Source organism: Zonotrichia leucophrys, chromosome 5, assembly GCF_028769735.1.
Source record: "Zonotrichia leucophrys gambelii isolate GWCS_2022_RI chromosome 5, RI_Zleu_2.0, whole genome shotgun sequence".
NCBI lineage: Eukaryota > Metazoa > Chordata > Aves > Passeriformes > Passerellidae > Zonotrichia > Zonotrichia leucophrys.
In genome coordinates, this window is record NC_088175.1 from 54,969,243 (window position 1) to 54,983,659 (window position 14,417).

General features: G+C 43.3%; 2 protein-coding genes across 11 annotated transcripts in view; both read left to right on the forward strand.

Moving 5' to 3' along the window:
* Positions 1 to 209: 209 nt before the first annotated feature.
* Positions 210 to 14,417, forward strand: part of USP47 (ubiquitin specific peptidase 47) — a 51,255-nt gene continuing 37,047 nt past the window's right edge. For 2 of the 7 annotated variants that reach the window (XM_064715724.1, XM_064715726.1), the window contains exon 1: positions 14,212 to 14,269. In XM_064715724.1, coding sequence (XP_064571794.1) covers positions 14,249 to 14,269 — 21 coding nt within the window. In that variant the 5' untranslated portion in view covers positions 14,212 to 14,248. Of the gene's footprint in view, positions 449 to 1,190; positions 1,212 to 8,175; positions 8,243 to 10,024; positions 10,044 to 14,211; positions 14,270 to 14,417 lie in introns of those variants that run through there. The other 5 variants (XM_064715729.1, XM_064715732.1, XM_064715730.1 and 2 more) reach the window with 5 other exon arrangements.
* MICAL2 (microtubule associated monooxygenase, calponin and LIM domain containing 2) overlaps positions 7,618 to 14,417 on the forward strand; it is a 219,064-nt gene continuing 212,264 nt past the window's right edge. For all 4 annotated transcript variants that reach the window (XM_064715723.1, XM_064715715.1, XM_064715721.1 and 1 more), the window contains exon 1: positions 7,618 to 7,672. The gene's annotated coding sequence lies outside the window, so the exon portion shown is untranslated. The remainder of the gene's footprint in view (positions 7,673 to 14,417) is intronic.

Here is a 14,417-nt window from a genome sequence, read left to right on the forward strand (position 1 = left end):
CTCCGCGTTGCGGCTCCGACACCGCCCCTCGCGCTCGGTGAACACCGCGCGGCTCGGCCGGGCCGGGCAGCGGCAGCAGGGCCGGGAGCGGGACCCGCCGCGGCCGGGCCGAGGGCGATGAGCGCGGCGGAACGCAGCGAGCCCGGGGTGGGGCGGCTCTCGCGAGACCCGCGCCGGCGGCCATTTTGCCATGGATTGGCGGCGGGGCGGGGCCGCGGCGCTGCCCGCGGGAGCGGAGGAGGTGGAAGCGGAGGAAGAGGAGGAGGAGGTGGAAGAGGAAGAAGAAGAAGAGGAGCAGGAGGAGGAGAAGAAGGGGGAGGATGAGCCGCGGGCGTCCCCCCGCCTCCCGCTGCTGCTGACGACGGCGCTCGGTTCAGCCTGCTGCGGGCTCCGCGCCGCGCCGCCGGCCATGGTGCCCAGCGAGGAGAACCAGCTCGTCCCCAAGGAGGTGAGGCGGGAGATGGAGGCGGCGGCGGCGGGCAGGAGGCCCGGGACACCGGCGCCGCCCGAGGAGGGAGTGGAGGAGGCCCGGCGCGGCCCGGCCTGGCCTGGCTCGGCTCCGCTCCCTCGGTGCGCGGCCTGGCGGGCGCGGGCCTGTCTTTGTGCGGGCCCGGGGATGACGGTGGAGCGCGGGTGAAGGGGCTGGCCAGGGCAGGAGGAGGAGGCTGGAGCTGAGCCCGGGCTGCGCAGGGCCCCGGGCGGCCCCAGAGCTGCACCTGTCCGTGCCGCGGCATGCGGGGAGCCCGGCCTGCGCGGCGGGGCCCGGCCGGGCCGCTCCGGTGTCACGGGGCTGGAGGCAGCGGGGCCGCTCCTGCCGGCCCGCGGGGCTGCGGCTGAGGGGCAGGGCTGGGAGCCGGCCCCGGGAACCGGCGGGTCTCGGCCGAGGGGCCGGGAGCAGGGCAGGACGGGCGGCAGTGCCCGCGGTGTTTGCCGGGGGGAACGGGTCGAGCAGCGGCTTGTTTGCTCTGCTCTGGGCCCCTCGTCTCTCCGCTGCTGTAGGAGAAGGGGATAGGCTTGTTTTTGGCCATAGGCTGGAGATAAGAGCCCGAGAAAAAGAGGAAGGCGAAGCCTCTGTCCTGCAGCGATAGGCGAATGACACGTGTCAAGTTGGAGCGATACCGTGCAGAGGAAGGAGTTCAAGTGATGGCATAAAATGTTTGGAAGCAGCTGCTGGTAGAGTAGTATCAGCAGAAACTTTGTTTCCTGAGCAGGTACACGTTTTGCCAACTTTTCTGACAGTTTTGCAGTTCTGATCAATTACTCAAAGCCTTGCCGGAGTTTTCGTCGAACGTCAGTGTTTGTTACATTTACCTGTTCCGTCGTGTGTTCTTACTGGAAGCTTTGTCAGGCAAGGGCTCCGTTTTGGTGGGGCTGAGCAAAATGAGGTGCTGATCCTTAAATGGTATTCTCGAGTAGAACTGGGAAGCAAATAACAACACTGAATATTAGAAACAATTTTTCGTGCATGTAAACACAGGGCATATGTAGGAAAAAGGTAACTTTACCTCGTGTCCTTACTTTAAATACTAAGGTATAAAAGACTTTATTTTGTCTTTTACAGGAAAGTGAAATCTCCAGAAACTTAAAAAGAGATGGAATGTAGTAGCTAATGTACTTGAATATTAACTTCTAACAAAAATCTTCACAAATATAAAACTAGGCCAGAAGACAGAGTAGCTGATATACTTAAAGATTTAATTTTAAAACCAAAGAAACAGATAAGGGATAGTGGCAGGAGAAACATTGTGGCAGCAGCTGTAGAGAAGTGGAATAGACAAGATATTAATAAAAGCAGCTAGCCAAGGCTGTGTCTTTAGTTATATGTATTAATAGTATCCCCCTTGGCTTTAGAGTTGTATTCAGAATATGCTTATGATTCAGCTGTGTATTTTTAACTGACTCATTGGAGGAGCCTTTTGAATGTACTTTTATCTGTAGGGGGGGAAGTGTGGGGAAAGGAAGACGAATCTATGTGATTATAGCTATGGGTATCTTAAACAAACAGTGTGAAATCTATAAACTTTGTACATTGATAGTGCTAACGGGAGGAGTTGTTTTTTCTCAGCAAGTTTTGTCAAGTTCTTTGTTGTGTCTCTAAATGAAACTGAACAGAATATTAGTGAAATCAAATTGAGAAAGAAAAGAGATGAACTACTTGTGTTAAATCCATCTGGTTATATCTATATATGTGTTGTAACAGAAGTTTATCTTCAACTTTTCCAGTGTTTTTCAGTATAACCTCTTTTTTTTTAGTGATAGGGAATTTTAGCATGCTACACTGCAGCATTCCCATTAAGTCCTTCTGAGATTCATTACTAGTCCCATTGCCGAGCATGCTGAGCTATGAGTAAACAGAATTCCCCAAGTCTCTGAGTTCCCAACAGCCTGCTCCTAAATATTCCTGCAATGCCCCTGGGAGCAGTTGGAGGCTGAGCAGATCGTTGGGAGTTTCAGCTGTGCCCTCCAGGGATGGATAGAGGAGCACAGTTGATGTTTTGTCCCTTCCTGGTGGGCTGGCTGGTGTCCCTTGTGCAGCTTCAGAGATTTCAGCTGGGCTCTGCACCAGCCTGTGCTGAAGATGAGCACACAGCCAGAGCTGCCTTGGCATTCCAGTGTGCAGGAACGAGAAGAAATGTAATGAGTTTGCTTTAGGCTGGTTTAGGGAATGACTAATCACCCAAAGCAGTGGATGGGAAGAGGATTTTGGTTCTTGTCTACAAGTTAGTGATGCCGTGGTAGATAAGTGGTGGGAGGTGTCTCTGACTCTGCCAGTCTGCGTGTGGTGGAGGGGAAGGATGAGTATTAAGTTGATTATGAGTCTTCAATTTGTGTTTTTATCCATATTTTTGTATATTAAGAGGAGCTCAGGCTGCTGTTTGCAAAGTAGAATTGCTGGGATGTTTTCATTAGGTTTTGTGAGTAGTACTATGCTTTCATGGATACAAAGGTTCATCTTTTATTATCTCTTATGAAAGGTTTTCTTTTGGACCTTGCATAGCTTCGGCTGCATCTCTGAAGTCCAAGTAATCAGGGCCTTGTCATTTTCTCTTGCTCATAACTTGGAAACAAAGTTCTTTTTCCTTTGGAGGAGATGTATGAAAGCAGTTTCTAATAGATCAGTGTTGGGATTTCTTTTTGCATGCAGGATTTTGGCTGGGCTATGCAGGTACTTGGTGAGTTCACTCTTGCATCCCTGCAGCTGCCCAGTGCTTTCCCAGCTGTGCCTGCAATGGTGGGACCATCATTCCCTGTGAGAATCCCTGTTCTCTGCTTCTGGGGCTCAGTGTAAACTGCTCCCTGTGCCTTTCCCTTCCTTCCTTTTCCTCATCCTCAGTTACTTCGCTTTCTTCATCTAAAAGATGAAAAGATTCAATTCAGTTTCCTTTTATATCCAATAAAAAGAAGTCACTGAGTAAAAAGTGTTCATTGCTGCACCCTGGTAGCAAAATTTGAGCATCTTCTATAAAATTTGCTGTATTAATAGGTGTGGATTTTTACCCAGGAACCCTGGGAAGGGAGGGTGAATAGTATGAGTTAGATAAATATGAAAATAAGAAAATGCTGCTATCAGATGGGAGAACATTTCTATGGCTCTCAGTGTTTCTTACAGGAAAAGTTGACTTGAAACTTATTTTGGGAAAATCTACCTCAAATAGAAAATAATAAAATACTCTTGCCAACACAGTTGGTGAGAAAGATGCCTATGTGTGTTTACTGGTAATGTAAGTGAACTTTACAGAGATTTATCTTGAAAATCAAGATGTATGAGAACTTAGTGAGTATTGCTCATAATATGAGAAGTGTGTTCTGCTATGAGGTTTTTGAAGTGTTTGTGCTACTGATTAAATAAATGCTGTGCAGATGCTTTTTCAGCATGTTCTAGCATGAACTATCTAAAGTACACCTGTCAGAATGAATAAATAAATAAATATATATTAAATATATACTTGCTGCCATTAAATTGACCAAGGTGGTGTGAGTTCTCTCAGCTCACTAATGGGAGTCTTTTCATCCCTGCACTAATGAGTCCATTTTAATCATCAGCACTGAACAAATCAAATGTGTCTCTTGATGGGTATCATTCTGACTTCCTCATTAGAAGAGCAGGAATCTGATTAAGATATTTTGCAATTCTCTTTAGCAAAGGGATGCTGTTCTTGTCAGTGCTGATGACATCCTTGTTTTTTCTTTCCATGTATCAAAAGATTCTACAAGTGGTTACAGCTTGCATAATTTATCCTGCTTTCCATCTCAAAACATAAAGGAATGGTTGTGACAACTAGAGAAACTAATTCATTGACTGAGAAGCAATTTTGGAAATCAAATTTAGGAAACAAACAGAAAATCCACAGGGAAGTTCACCAAATAATTTGTTCCTTGCAAACAGACACTTTCTGAATGATGCTCATGTAGATATTGAGTTTGGTGAATAAAGCTTGGAGTAGAATTCCAGAGCTGCTTTTTTTCCAGCCATGGGGCTTCCCAGTGAGCGTTCCCTTTGCCTTGCTCTCAGCTGGGTGTTTCATCTGATCAGGACAGGGAAGTATCAGCACCTCTCAATGATCTGATGAAATGGTTTTGCCTGAGAGGTACCAGTGCCTGATGGGCACTGCAGCCTCAGGCTGGAAGTGCTGCTGGTGGAAGTTACTGCCCTGGAGAATAATCTGACAACTAAATAACTGAATCCTTCTTTTATTCCCTGCAGTGATACATTTTGAACATCATCACAAACAATAAATGCCATTTTATGTCATTACTGTTTTGTGCGTCAGTAGTGAAAATATTTTTTTGGTACAATTTTCTGTTCTTATTAAAGCCTGTGGATATAATCAAGGCAGCCTTGCATTATAGTTTTAAAATGTTAGTTGTCCAATCACATAGTGATTAAAATGATTCTTGTGCTGCCTCTTTTTCTAACAGAATGTAGTGATATCAATATAAGATTAAAACTTGTGGTGATTTACTGAAATAAACTAATACCTTGAATTTGGGCTACCTTTGAATCACATGTTTCAGTCTTGTCAGAATTAAATGGGAGTGGGGGAAGTGTTTTGTTCTAAACCTTCCCCCACCAGTACATTACAACTGGTACTGCAATGCACTATATAATGTACAAATGTTCATATATATTCATAAATGCTCATAAATATTCACAGCTTCATTTTTTGTTTGAAAATATGTTGAGTTTTATCTAAGGGAATAAAGGTGAAAGCTACGTTTGTAGAAAATGGAGTGATTGAGTTACATGTACATACTCAGCTTTTTTATCCAGTTTGAAAAAGTTTTTTTAAATTCCTTTTTGAACATTTAAAGCTGCTCTTTTACACTTCACCCTTTAAGATTTAATGTGGCATACCTTTGGCTGGGCTGCCATTTATCATCTTGTTATTTTCTTGTCTTGACTGAAATATTCACAAAACAATGCCACTAGTTACTAAAGAACTGATAATTTAAGTCACAGAATTTTGTTTTGTGGAGCTCTGATAAAATAACAATGAACTTGACCACAGTTTTAGGCACTGTGACATGCTGGGATTTTTATTTTCTTTGGTTTTTGCAATGCTTGGCAAGTAGTCAGCTTGCACTGAGCAAATGCTCTTGCACAGCATTGGCAGATGAAATAATTTCTAAAAAGGATGTTGTGCGTGTTCTAAAAATACTGAGGGGTGAAATTGGTACAGATCATTTGATTCAATATAATTGTTGAGATTGTGATCACAAGGGTGCTTTAGGTGCTTCTGAAAAATGGCAACAGATTATTTTTAGATTGGCATTTCTGTGAATAGCTTAGAGCTGGGTATGGTGCTGCAGTTCAGGTGTAGCTTCTCAATAAGCACATGGGATGAAAGCTGCCTCAGTAACACCAGCAAGTGTGCATTGGTGAATGCTCTGCTTTTGCAGCTTCATGAGAAATATGTTTGATATAGCATGAAAGTTTTCCCAGTAAAATAATGTCTGAACACGTAAACAGCATTTTCTGAAGAAATCTGGCAGTGTTCTACAGGAGCTGAAGGAATGGAAGGCAGCCATGCTCACTGATTGAGAGAGCTGTTCAAGAATTAAAAACTTTGCCTGCAGTCATGTTTTAATGTCTGAACTGGATTTTAATTTTTTAGCATACGTGTCTGTTGGTGATTTTGTAGGGAAGTATAAACTTTCATTTCAAAATTCTCCATGAAGAGAAAGCTCTTCTGAGTACTTATGCTAATATTGCATTTGTAATTCAATCCAGCAGAAAGTTCTTCAGAATAGGAGCAGCAAAGGAAATGTTTCCATAAAATTCATACTTTTTTAGAAGAAATGAAGGGCAAGTTCATCCACTACTTCTGCAACTCTTAGTAAGAAACAAATATTGGAAGTATTGAGCAATATATAAAAGTGTAGTAAGTGTCTTGGGCATTCTCATATCCCCATTTTTAGCTTGTTTGGCTTTTGTTTTTTAAGGAAAACCAAGGAGCATGCTGATTAGGAAGGTGGAGAGAAGTTACAAGCCAAGGAAGTTCTATAAAAATGAGGCTGTGTCAGATCTGAGTGTAAAGGTTACACTGTAATAAATGTAGAGAGTCTGGCAGATAGATTGTGAATGTAGAGACCTTTATTGACATTTAATTCTCACAATTGTTTTAGTGTGGTTACAAAACCCTTTGCAAGTTCAACTTGGATCAGAGGAAAGAAAATAGGATCAGCTGAAATTAAAACTTTTAAGAGTAAGAGATTGAAATACAATGTCTAGTGGTTAAGAGATAACTATAGATATATAAACTATTCTTTGTTACCCCTGAAGAAAACTTTGTTTGTTCTTGTGTGATCTGCAGTTATGACCAGGAAATATTTGCACACGTTTTTTATTGACAGCTGCTTTGTTTGACTTTTTTTAGGGGAAGTAATTTATCTTGAATCACCTTCATTTGCTATATTTAAAAGACCATAAGGAGATAAGTGTAAGAAGTCCTGTTCTTCAGGATGTCCTTAGTAAGACATATTTAAAGTCTTGCTTTAAATATGAAAAATACATTCTGTAAAACTGAAAAGTGGATCTTTAGGTCTTTAGTTCAGCTCTCCCAAGACATGTGTCCCCTTACACTATATTTTTTTCTATAGTCTGGATTTTGCCTGAAATCTCCCCAGGTATAATGAAAAATTCAGAGATAAGAACAAAGTATGTTGTTGAGGTACTCACAAACCTGATCCTTCAAAATCAGTCAGATTCAAGATTAAATGATTGTACCTAAAGGTTGTTCAGATTTATTTTTTTTTTGCTTCAGGAAACATTCCAACATACAATACATCAAGTTAACAGCTCAAAATTGCTCTATTTAAGACATCCTGGGATCTGTGTTTTAAGAAGTGTGTTCAGTTTGCCACAAGTGTGCTATTAAATACATCTTTTTAAGTGTTTTGGTTCATGTAGTACTTGAATATCTGTAAGTAAAAGAAAAGGGGGAAATATAGTACTGAATATCTGTATATAGGGCTTGCCCTGGTAGGTCCCAGTTGTTCTAAATGGGCTGCAGCTGTGATGTCCTTAATTGGGCAGCAGCTGTGGCTAATGAAGATAACTGGGATAAAAGGGGGTGGGCTGGCTGGTCAGGGAGAGCCTTGGAGGAGCCCTGACTGAGAAGCAGGAACAGCACTGCTGTGAAGAGCTGCTGGTGAGAAAACCACCCAGAAAGTGTGGGACTCTAGAAATATGATAGCAACAATATGATAACAACAGGTTCAGGCACTGTAACAGGATTCTAAGTTCCCTGTTCTCTCATTAAACACTGGGCTGTGGCAAAGCACCTGTGTTGAGTAACAAACACCTCAGTGCTCTGACAGGATTCGTTTAGAACCTGTATTTCAAAAAGAAGGTGCTGCTTTCCTCAGAGATAAAGCCCAGTGTGAGTCTGAGGGCACCTGCTCAATGCCTCCTTCATGATGAGAACCTTCATCACCCTGTGTTCCCCTGCCCTGGCTGTACCAGGGAAGTTGGCCTCTGAAAGAGCTTCCTTGGGCTTGGAAACAACCATGGAGCATGAGTGGCTCTGCTGGGGTGGAAGGGGTTGTAGGCACCCTCTGGAGTCTGTGGTTCAGAAGCACAGGGTAGAAGGAGAGGGAATGGTACCCCAGTTCTCACTGACTCTTCTCCCCTTATTTGCTGTCTGTTGGAAAGATCTTTGATCTTTGCATTTTCTGCAGGAAGCAGTGCTACCAGCATGTATCCAGTGTGGCATTTAATGGATTGGACCTCTTGAAATAGGTGGGAAAATTCCTAAATTATGGTTGTGGGTTTTCAGGGAGCTGATTTGATAGTATTTGGTCATTGCTGAGAGAGAAAGGAACATTCAGACACTGACAATGGTTCAGCTGAACAGAAGCTTGTTTCAGCTGTGATTATACTTCAGAAGTAAAGGTACACATGCAGACTACTTGTGTGTCATTGAAAGTTCCAGATTTCACTTATCCTTGTAATTGCTGGAAATGTGCATCCAGTCATTTACAGCACCTGCAATGTGCACCCCAGAGTTTGCCCAGCAGTAGTCACTCACGTGCACTTCATGTGGGAGTCTGGAGTTGCTGAAGCTACATTGGGTTTGAGAATTGCTGTCTTGGGCTTAATCATCCAAGTAATTCTGTGAACGTGAGCTTGATGTCTGCTGCTTCCTACTGATCTCTTTGTCTTTCTTTGTACTGCAGTGATTTGTGAGAATTATATATGGGGTGTGGACATTGAGAGTCTTCTCTAGTGGTGATCCTTCTAAGTCTCAGTAGGCCACTAAATTTACTTGGCAGTAAAACTTCACACATCTGTTAGTTCAACTCTTGACCTGGAATTTGGAAATATTGGGTAGAATCTGTATGAAGTTTTACCTTAGCTTTAGGTTTTGCTTTCAGTCTCTAAAGTAATATAGTAGGAGTGCTAGTAAAATACCTGTATTGTATTTGAATATCTGTATATAGGCCTTGCCCTGATAAGCCCAGGTTGTTCTTGATGGGCAGCAGCTGTGGCTAATGAAGATAACTGGGATAAAAGGGGGTGGGCTTGGCCAGTCAGGGAGAGCCTGGATGGAGCCCTGACTGAGAAGCAGCAACAGCACTGCTGTGAAGAGCTGTGTGAGAAAACCACCCAGAAGGTATGGGGCTCTAGAAATATGATAACAACAATATGAATACAACAAAGTAATTTAATAAAAATGAAGCTGGAGTTAAAATAGTGAAATGCTGCTATAGAATTTTAATTAACTCGGTGATTCAAGGCTGAAAAATAGCAAGCCACATCTAAATGCAGTGTTAAAACCACTGCAGTTGTACATTTGAATATTGTTGTGACAGATCTAGTAACACTCTATTTTCATTGTTCCTTTATTTTCAGCAAATACAGAACCTATATGGTCTAAGCAAATGTCTGTCTTGCAGATGGCACTAATAACAATGCTGCCTTTGTATATACAGAAATACAGCAACAACATGCTTTATGCTCTGCAACTTGCAGGTGAAGATCTTTCATGGAAGAAAGATGAAATATATTTCAGAAAGGTACATGGGGTATGAATTCTTGTGTAGCATGGCCCTCTAGAATGGCCACCCAGGTCAGACTGGTGTTGATTGCATGTTCCTATTGTAAATTGTCTTTTTTAAGTCTGGCCTAATAGTCAGAAATCTTATACGTGCAGGTTTATCATCATCACCTTTCTAGAAATGGAGCAGTGTACAGGGCCATAGAATGGTGTGGGCTGGGAAGGACCTTTAATATCATCCAGCTCCACTCTCTTGCCATGGGCAGGAACACCTTCCAGTAGAGCTGGTCACTCAGGGCCCCATCCTATAGTAGGAGTCCTAGTAAAATATGTGTATTGTATGAGTGGCCTTGCCCCGATCCTAGTTGTTCTAAATGGGCTGCAGCTGTGATGTCCTTAATTGGGCAGCAGCTGTGGCTAATGAAGATAACTGGGATAAAAGGGGGTGGGTTGGCTGGTCAGGGAGAGCCTTGGAGGAGCCCTGATGAAGAAGCAGAAGCAACACTGCTGTGAAGAGCTGTGTGTGAGAAAACCACCCAGAAGGTCTGGGACTCTAGAAATATGATAACAACACCATCCAGACTGGCTGTGAGTGCTTCCAGGGATGGGGCATTCCACAGCTTCCCTGGGTAAACTGTGCCAGTGCCTCACCACCCCCGTGTAAATGATTTTTCCATATATCCAGTCTAAATTTGCCCTTTCAATGTGAACCCCATACTCCTTGTCTCACCACTACAGTTCCTGATGAGCAGTTGCTCTCTGGTTTCCATGTATGCCCTTCAGATGCTGCTGTTATGAGGTCTTTGTGCAACTCTCTCTTCCTCTTCTCTTCCTCTTCTCTTCCTCTTCTCTTCCTCTTCTCTTCCTCTTCTCTTCCTCCTCTCCTCTCTCTTCCTCCTCTTCCTCCTCTCTTCCTCCTCTCTTCCTCCTCTCTTCCTCCTCTCTTCCTCCTCTCTTCCTCCTCTCTTCCTCCTCTCTTCCTCCTCTCTTCCTCCTCTCTTCCTCCTCTCTTCCTCCTCTCTTCCTCCTCTCTTCCTCCTCTCTTCCTCCTCTCTTCCTCCTCTCTTCCTCCTCTCTTCCTCTTCTCTTCCTCTCTCTTCCTCTCTCTTCCCCCTCTCTTCCTCTCTCTCTCTTCTCTCCTCTCTCTTCCTCCTTTTCCCTTTCCTCCTCTCTTCCTCCTCTCTTCCTCTTCTCTTCCACAGCCCAGCTCTGTCAGCCTGTCTTTGTAGGGGAGGCCCCTGAGTCCTCTTAGCAACTTCATGTCCTGCTCTGGCCTTGCTTCAACAGCTCCATGTCCTCCTTATGCTGTGGGCACCAGAAGTGTCCCCAGCACTTGGGGTGGGGGCTCAGGAGGACAGAGTGGAGGAGGAGGATCCCCTCCCCTGACCTGCTGCTCACTCTCCATTTGATGCAGCCCAGTGTACTTTTGGCTTTCTGGGCTGCTGGCTCACACTGCTGGCTCATGGCAAGTTTTTCATCAGCCATCACCCCCAAGTCCTTCTCCTCAGGGCTGCTCTCAGTCCCTTCTCTGCACAGCCTCTAGGTGTGTTTGGCACAGTCCCAACTCAGGTGTAGGACCTTGCACTTTGCTTTGTTGAAATTCAAAGCACACAGCCCCCACTCTCAAGCTGTCAGTGTCTCTCAGGATGGCATTTTTCCATCCAACATGTTGACAGCACCACCCAGCTTATTGTCATCAGCAGGCTTGCTGAGGATGCTCTCCATCCCACAGGATTCCCAGCCTCAGCAAGATGGAGTGACTTGGGATCAAAGTGTCAGTGTTTCAATTTTTTTTTTAAATTACAATTAACACTTGAAATTACAATTTCAAATATTTGTTGACCAAAATATTAGCCTGAGAAGACTGATGTGCTAAAATAATAGTGGGATTTTGTGAATTATAGCTTTAATTAAGAGTTTGCAGTTAATTTGCCCTTTAGGTCCTTATGCAGTTGAGGGTCTGCAGCTTGTTTTCCTAAGCCACTGGTGTACTGTGTCACACTTTGGCAAAGTTGCAGCGTGGAGCTTTGAGAACTTCTCACTGGATAGATGTGCTTGCTAGCTGAGCAGTTGCTCTTATGAGGAAAAGGCAGTAAGGTGTTCCTGCATTTGCCTGTGAATAGTGTGTATGTTCATTTAAAAGCCTTGAACTGTGTAGTTAATTGCCTGTTGATTTTGTGAGGTGTAATAAGAAATTGGCTTGGTGCATTCCAGAATAACTTTTATGAGGGTAAAAAGTTCTATAGAAGACCTTTGATCTCTTAATTGTACCTTAAATATGTTTCCATGCTGAGAGGAGCTTTTTTGTAAAATGCAGAATTGCACTAGTGGTTATTATAAAGTTTATTTGGAGTGTGAGTGAACACTTTAATTGAAAAAGTAGAGAATTTGAGAGATGGACACATCCTTGTGATTTGAGCTGTGTCCTGCACTTGGGTCACAACCCCATGCTTTGCTGCAGGCTTTGGGGAGCTTGGCTGGAAAAGGAGCTGGGGGTGCTGATTGCCAGCAGCTGGAAGTGCCCAGGTGGGCAGTGCCACCCTGGCCTGTATCAGCAGGAGTGTCCCCAGCAGGCCAGTGGCACAGAAATATTGTCCCCAGCAGGCCAGGGCAGTGGCTGTCCCCTGTGCTGGGCACTGCTGAGGCCAGGCCTCGAGTGCCGTGTCCAGCTCTGGGCCCCTCAGTTCTGGAAGGACACTGAGGGGCTGCAGTGGAGCTGGGAGGGTCTGGAGGGTAAAAGCCCTGTGAGAAGCAGTTGAGGGAGCTGGGGATGTTCAGCCTGGAGCAAAGGAGGCTCAGAGGTGACCTTATCACTCTCTAGAACTGCCTGACCAAGAGGATGGAGCAAGGTGGGGATCGGCCTCTCCTCCCAGCTGTGACAGGATGAGAGGACACGGCCTCAAGCTGATCAGGGCAGGGTCAGGTTGGACATCAGCAGGAATTGCTCCACAGAAAGGATTGTCCAGCATTGGAAGGGAGGTGGTGGAGTCCCCATCCCTGGAGGTGGTGATGAAACAACAGGATGTGGCACTTGGTGACATGGTAATATTCAGTTAAAGGTTGGACTCAGTGATCTTGGAAGTCTTTTCCAACCTAAATGGTTTTGTGGTTCTGTGACTTGTGATTTGTCTTGTCTAAGAAGCTCTCAGTTACTTCTAAAATTTCTGAACATCATATAAACAGTATAATTTATAAATCTGATTTGTTTGATCTGTTACATGGAATTTGTTTAGTGAAGTAGCTCTTGAAAATCTTCCAGCAGACCTTAACTGAAAAAACAAGAGCTGATAACCCAGCACAGGAATGTTTTTATAAAATAAGCAACCTGTAGATAGTTCTGTGATAGCTGGAGCCTGTCCTCCCCTTGCACCCTCTGCTGTGTGCACAAAGTCAAATAGCACACTGCAAAATTACCTGTGCCCCGTGTGTACCAGACTTGGATTGCCTCTCTCTGGAGAGAACAAATTCAGGCTGAAGTCAGGGGTCTTTGGAGTCCCTGATTAGGAGGAAAATTTTTTGTCTTAATTAAGTCCTTGACACAGGGCAATGCATTTGATAACAATGATAAAATTACAAATCAGCAGTTTCAGATTGGTGGTTCTGGGGCTCCATTAACCTTTGTGTCATTTTAACAAAATGTATATGGCTTTTGATTAAGAGCAGGTAAAACCAGTAGGCAGCAAAACATTTAAATTGTGTCATTTAAATCTGAAATCTCTCAAATCTGAAATTACAGACTGGTGTGTAAAGGAAACTGCTAGACACAGTCTTGTCATATTAAGACTTCCAAACTGGATCTTCAGTATGTGAAGAAAAAAATGATGCTTTGTGTGTCATCCTGCTGGGAAATTAAATGCAGTAGTCTAATTTGGGCTAATTTTGTAGGTCATTTGGTGGGGCAAACAGGGCATGTCAGTAAAGATTTGTCAGGGCTTTTTGTTTTGGTAATCTTTACCGAGGGCACAGTTGAAGGAATTTGGAGAAAATCAGTGATGTTATGAGCATCTTCATTCTCACTTCCTGTTTTTCCTTTCTGGAGAAATACAAAGTGCACTGCTTGAGATTCAGAAACTGGTTCATTTGATGTTTAGTCAGAAAACAATTGTGTGCAGTCGATGTTTGTTGTTGAATTTTTGATGATCCATCAGAGATACCAAGGCAAGATCTCTTTAAGAGTGGTAGAAATAAAATCAATAACTTCATCTCTTTACTACCTTCAGCTGCATACTTAAAAATGGGCTCATAATAATAAACCTTCCCTACAGGAAATAATTTAGGCAGGAAAGAATAGTTTCATATGAAACTGGACAGCTTCATACTTTATAAATAAATACATAAACTGAACTACAGGGTTATATGCTAATCCTACCCTTGAATCATTTGAGGTAAGATATTTACCTCTGTCTGTGGCATATTTTAAAGATAATCAAGGAAAGTGTTAATATGAATTTGTATCTTGAATTGTTATTTACATTTTCTTATCCATTCACTTCTTTCTTTAGGAGATGTAGACTGTGTATTACAACTTAACTGACATTGTAACATTGCTCCTATGATAATTTAAATATTAAAATAGGCTATTCCTTCTTGAGTTACTCTGTGATTTGTATTTCCAAACTCAGTAATGATTTTTTTAATAGTATAAAATAACTGAAAGGTGTAAATTGACTTTTATTATGACTTGTTAATTTTGTTTTTATATACTGTAGGATGTGTTTTGGAGTTGCAGACAGAGTATCTTTGCTGAAATGAAGAAGAAGTTTGCACAGGTAGACAGATGAAATCAGCTTTATGAAATGATAACCAAGAAATATAGCAGCAGCATGATGCTGTAGCTTCTGTTTATTTTAACTTGAGCATGAGCTATTGACACTAAACTCTGTGCATGTTCTTGAATACAAAGATGATGTACATATG